Source organism: Pseudoliparis swirei, chromosome 17 (genome assembly GCF_029220125.1).
Source record: "Pseudoliparis swirei isolate HS2019 ecotype Mariana Trench chromosome 17, NWPU_hadal_v1, whole genome shotgun sequence".
Lineage (NCBI taxonomy): Eukaryota > Metazoa > Chordata > Actinopteri > Perciformes > Liparidae > Pseudoliparis > Pseudoliparis swirei.
Genome location: NC_079404.1, coordinates 11,525,551 through 11,531,106, shown reverse-complemented (window position 1 = coordinate 11,531,106; position 5,556 = coordinate 11,525,551). Strand labels below are relative to the sequence as shown.

The 5,556-nt window shown below is 43.8% G+C and overlaps 1 protein-coding gene across 3 annotated transcripts; it reads left to right on the top strand.

Moving 5' to 3' along the window:
* The first annotated feature begins 395 nt into the window (after window positions 1-395).
* LOC130207311 (cilia- and flagella-associated protein 46-like) lies at window positions 396-5,468 on the top strand. 3 transcript variants are annotated; one of them, XM_056435846.1, is made up of 5 exons: window positions 396-466; window positions 3,279-3,446; window positions 3,942-4,006; window positions 4,779-4,991; window positions 5,386-5,468. In XM_056435846.1, the coding sequence occupies exons 1-5, from the start codon at window positions 449-451 to the stop codon at window positions 5,432-5,434; spliced, it is 513 nt and encodes a 170-aa protein (XP_056291821.1). In that variant the 5' UTR covers window positions 396-448; the 3' UTR covers window positions 5,435-5,468. The 3 variants fall into 3 exon arrangements, with proteins under 3 accessions (XP_056291821.1, XP_056291820.1, XP_056291822.1); XM_056435845.1 differs by lacking the exon at window positions 396-466 and adding an exon at window positions 1,465-1,789 and having other exon boundaries at window positions 3,304-3,446; XM_056435847.1 differs by lacking the exon at window positions 396-466 and adding an exon at window positions 1,487-1,521 and having other exon boundaries at window positions 3,294-3,446.
* Window positions 5,469-5,556: the final 88 nt, after the last annotated feature.

The following is a 5,556-nucleotide window of genomic DNA, read 5'->3' as shown; positions in this document are numbered from 1 at the left end:
TTTCTGTGAGGCGGAGAGAGACAGATGGGTCACAGAGAGGAAGAAGAGACCACACACATACATAGTATGAGTAATACTAATTAAATGATACAATAAGAATTATTGGACGAATATAAGCAGCATTATTGCATTGAAAAATATATATGTCCAGTACATGAGAATGTATATAATTATTGTTTTGGAATAAATATCGATATTTTACTTGAATAAATACAATTATTGCTGTATATTAATAATGTAAATATATATGACATTTTTATCCATCGTGACATTTGAGAAGCTGAAACCAGGTCATGTTGCTGATTGTTTCAGCACTTAATAACTTCTCGCGGGATTTGCCTGAGATCTCGCCATGTGTCCACGAATCTCGCGAGATGTAAGGCAAAGTCCCATGGAGCGGTTCGAGATCTGGATCTAATTCCCCAAGCCGTGTGGATCTGTCTAACTCATGAACTTCTTCTCCAAGGTCGGTTTACTTTATCAAATATGACTGAGTTCATTAGATGTGCTCTTACTCTAAACACACGTGGGTTGCAACTGTAGCAAAAACCGTTTCTCCGTTATTAAGATGGTACTACTTTGTATGACAAGTTCGCTAGCTGCTCATGCTAGCTATAGTAGCTATCAGTTGATCTCTCGGGCTGTCCCATGTACAGACGAGATCAGAAGCTCCCTCGCGTCCCCAAACCTCCGCGATACATGTAAGAAAGCTATATATTGTTCACGTGTTTCCCGTTTTATGTCGGCGGGTTGTATCTGTGAAACTATAGCTCTGTTTACGGAACTCTGCTGCGGTCTCACGGCGGCAATTTACTTCCGGTTTGAGATCGGCGAAGGAGAGCGGATATAACGAGCTGACTCGCGTCTCAAACCTTCGCGATACACGTAAGAAAGTTGTATATTGTTAACGTGTTACCCGTTTTAATTCGGCGGGTTATCAGGGTTTTTCTGCGCGCGCACCATCTATTCATACACGTCGGGCTGTTGAGTGATCAGCAGCTGGCCGCTCTGTCAAGTCGCGCACCTCACAGTTGCGTATTGATCAGAAAAGAATACACGCTTATCAACTCCAGTGTTAGAGAGAGAGAGAGAATATTTTGTTGTATTTGAGAGACTACTGCAACAGACTGTTTCAGGTGTGTTGGTGTTGCAGATGATATGTCCCTTCGGGGTTGCCGTAGGGAGAAAAGGTAACCGGAGTTTGGGAAGAAATAAAGTGAGAGTGCAGCCGCGGGCTGGGCGACACGTTCGTCCTCCCGACTCTGTTTGTTCACATGTGATACGTGCAGCCGATACACGAACCCATATCGCTCGGTTACACGACTGTGAGATGTTTAAACTCAAGTTAGTAGTCAATCGTGTGTCAAGCTTTTTGGTCCCATTCGTTTCCCGTAGTTTTGCCTCCCGGGTCTTCGGTTGCCTAGTAACGCTTCCCGAGTAACGTTTCCTAACGTCAAACACGGTGGCTCTATCCAGCGTGTTACTTGTTTATTACAGACTTCAACAAGTGGCGTATTGATGGTAAAAAATGTAACGTGTTGTTTTATATCATGTTCAAACGGGTTTGACTAACGTAACACGTTCTACACACCTGTAGCTTTACATTTGAGCGCGAACGACAGCCGTTAATTAGTTTTACGACACTGGCTAGCTTAACGTTCTATCTTAACATTCTCAAACAAACACGGCTTAACCGTTGGCGTAAACACATGAGCTACCGATAGTTGACGTTCTCTCGAGATGGACCGGGATATTCGTCAGTTTCTCACCCAGGCAACGGAGCGACAAGGTCTGTATTAAAGTTAATAGTTATTAAAAGTGTGCCCCGTGCTGTGTTTCACGTCACGTAACGCTGCTTGACGTCTAGACTGGAGCTCTGCGGTCAGCCAACAGTTTAAATAATAATACTAATACATTCATTATATAAGGCGCCTTTCAAGGCACTCAAGGTCGCCGTACAACACATTAAAAATGGAGACAATTAAAAGCACTCAACAATGAGAAGAAAAGAGGTTTTGAGTAGAATAAGCTTTATTTCAAGAACACACCGTGCTCAACACTGTCCAATAACAACTATCAACACACTGTAACTTTGGGCAAGAGAGGTTCAGAGCAGCTTTAAGGAACATTGGGTTGGGTTTCAGAGGTTTACAGAATAAAAGAGGTTCACCCTCACATGAAAGAAGTTCAGAGCAGAATAGTCAGAAAGAGATGCATCACATGTTACATTGGGTGTTTGACAGAGTAGCGACACATGAGGGATAGTTAACTATCCCTCATGTGTCGCTCTACTGCACATTGATGACAGCCAATCAAAGTGTTCACATAGGCCTGATGCTGCCACGCCATCTGATGCTGGCATCCTTGTGTTTGAGAGAACACACGCTCTGGACCTCGTGAGGAGTTCAGAGACCTCCGAGATGTCCGCGTGTTAACCAGCCTCAGAGAATGAAAGATGTATTATCATTTATATGGGTAAATGCTGCGCGTCGTCGTCTGAGGAATCACTGACTTATTGGATTTATTTAGTTTGAGTAAATAAAGCAGTAACTTGATCCTTTTGGGATTCTTCGTCGAACACACGCTTTGTTGGTGACAGCATCTCAAGAATACTTATACAGAAAATCACTCACTGTTTCCACACAGTTACTTTAGTTAGCTAAATCTAACAATTCTCCCAGGAGGTTAGGATGAATGAAGCTTCACTAATGAGGACTGGAGTGTCCAAGGGAAGGGGAAGTGCATTTGAATAATGATATTCCATAATGTGATGTGTTCTCTCTTCTCTATTTCATCTTCTCCTTGAAGTCTCAAGAATACTGAGATCCTCAGCAGGAACACATCACTATAGTCCTCAGTTTTTCTAGAACTATTAATGTTTTGAGTTTTACTTGTTCTGTCATCTTCCAGTATGAGGAATAAAAAATGAATTACCTAATTATAACACAATTATAAGTTTACAGCATGCAACCTTTGTGTTATGAATGTTCTCCCCTGGCAGTGACACAATTCCTTGAACCAAACAATGAGCCTGTTTGAATGTTTAACAAGTAGCAGGAGACTGAATATAACAGTGACGACGTTGTCGAGGGCAACGACCTGCAATCAGGATCATTTTGAATTTTTCATCGAGACATTTGCGAGTAGTTTGGATCGTGCATCAAATTTAGGAAAAATACTGGCGACACAATGTGACAGCGGACGAGGTCCAAATAGTGATGATGTTCGGCCTTTATGTGTGTGTGTGTGTGTGTTCCCCCCCCCCCTTGTGTTTTCAGCTGGGTTGTGTGGAGATGAGCTCAGGGTGTCTAAAGAGGTTCTTTGAAGGGAATCCGCCGGCTAATCAATTTCTGTGTCGAGCCTACCTGTGCCGGGGCCGGCTGGAGTCTCCGCCGGCCACCGGGAGCGCGGTGAGGACGGTCGACACGTCTCCTCACGGGGAGCTGGTGCGTACACAAGCTTATTTTCCAACGGGCTACAAACACACACACACACACACACACACACACACACACAAGGAGCAGATGTCTTCGCTTCTTTAAGGCAGTGCTTCTCAAATGGGGGTACGTGTACCCCTGGGGGTACGTGAAGGTACTCCAGGGGGTACGGGAGATTTGTACAAAATATATTTAAAATTAGCATCCATAAGTGTAAGTTCATGAACATAATTGTATATATTCTGTATTAAATCAGACACTGATGGCACAGCGCTGTGTATTTAACCAAAAATGGCTATTTAGGGGGTACATGGCTGAAGAAATACACTGAAAAAAGGTTGAGAACCACAAGTCTACTCTATATATAACTTTAAGGCAGGTTGCCCTTTTGTCTTTTCACACTTAAGTGCAGGTTCAAGTTTTTCTTGGTATTTCATCACACCGTGGCCTCTACTGAATAGTTTCCTCTTCTGATGTTCGTGTGTCTGTGATTTTCTATTTCAGGGAGACTTTGAAGAGGCTGTGCTGTGTTTTCTCAAAGCGATTGAGATGTCAAAGCGTGACCCGAGGTACGTCGCCTCTCACCTACGTCGCGTGTTTAGCTTTGTTCTCGTCGAGGAAGTTCCACGTTCTTTTCTTCGTTCGAGAGGAACAACGTCCATTGAACACTCACAAGATGCAATGTAAATGCCCCCAATTACAGCCACACGGCTGATTCCCATTGTCTGCCCCCCTGCCAGAATGTAATGGAAAACCTGGAAAAGTCCTGGAATTTCAAAATGGTTATTTCCAGGCCTCGAAAAGTCCTGGGGGGAAAGAAATCCCCAAAGTTTTGGAGAAGTCATGGAGATTTGTTATATTCATATGTGCATTTATGCTGAGTTTTAAATAATTAATATGCTTTAAAAAGAAAGACGCTCTAAATATAAGCCGGCATTCGCTCTTTCATACTCGATTTTCCGCGCTGCAAGTGAACGCACCTTAACTGAAAAGACATGAATGTTTATTCTTTTAATCTAAACTATTGTCTCTCATTCATTTGAGTCATTTGAGGTTATATACTGTATGCTTTGGAATCCTCTTTGTTAGTTTAAATACAACATTTTATCACTTTTTCATGTATGACACCCAGATTTCACAAACTATTTGGTCATGGAAATCTGGTTTATAGTCCTAGACACCCATTGGTCGACACGTGTATGAACCCTAATGTCAAAATCATATTCTGCATTGTCATTTTAAACATTTAGAGACAACACAAATGTAGACAGTGGCCACTTAACTCTCTCTCTCTCTCTCTCTCTCTCATTCTCTCTCTGTCATTATCTCTCCCTCTCCCAGAGACTGGCTCCAGGCTCTGTCCGCCGACGCCACCTCCGACTTCCTGCGTGCAGCGGAGCTCGAGGTCGCGATGGAGGAGCCGTGGCTGGTAGCCAACGCCGCCGTTTACCTGTGGAACTACAGCGGCCACCTGCTGGCTGCCGGGGAGCACCGGCGGCTGCTTCCCACCTTCCAGAGTCTGGTGGCGATGCTCCGGACCACCGAGTTCACCGGGTAGGCCTCCAAATGAGTCTCCTCTTTAATTACAGGCCGCATACCTGTCGAGGCTTTTACCTTCTCGGTTAATTCGGAGGTGTGAGACGACTTCTACGTCTCCGCCTTGCATTTATTTCTCTGGAGAAAACCACTTTTAATTATTTTTACGTTTGGATTATTAGATAAGATATAGAGTCGTTTTAGTTTTAATCCCCACGAACATGAACGCAAGCTGTATGCGTGAGATAAGTACGCGGATAAAACAACCAAAGAGCCAACAGAACATTGTTCTGCTGATAACTCCAATATGTAAAATCATAAAATCCTTCTAGGCGTGCTCAACAGAAATGTTTGTTGATTTATTCTCTGGCTCCGGAGCTCTCCCTCACTTGGCTGTTGTTTCTGGCTGCAGAGAGGAGGAGCCGTTGCATGAAAACAGACCCGCTGTGGGCACAGACTGAATAACGAGAACATTTGGATTCCTTGACATCCTCATGTGATGATGTCGCCAAGGCAACGTACATTATGCTGCATCTGCAGAGGAACCACTCAGGGTTCAGTGTCTTGCTCAAGGACACATGGA

What these genes read in the sequence shown, in the direction of transcription:
- LOC130207311 (XM_056435845.1), top strand. Translation starts at nt 1,741, where the DNA reads ATGGACCGGGATATTCGTCAGTTTCTCACCCAGGCAACGGAGCGACAA. An exon ending in CGTCTCCTCACGGGGAGCTG is followed by an intron (nt 3,447 to 3,941) that starts GTGCGTACACAA and finishes TTTCTATTTCAG; the next exon opens with GGAGACTTTGAAGAGGCTGT. An exon ending in CGGACCACCGAGTTCACCGG is followed by an intron (nt 4,992 to 5,385) that starts GTAGGCCTCCAA and finishes TTCTGGCTGCAG; the next exon opens with AGAGGAGGAGCCGTTGCATG.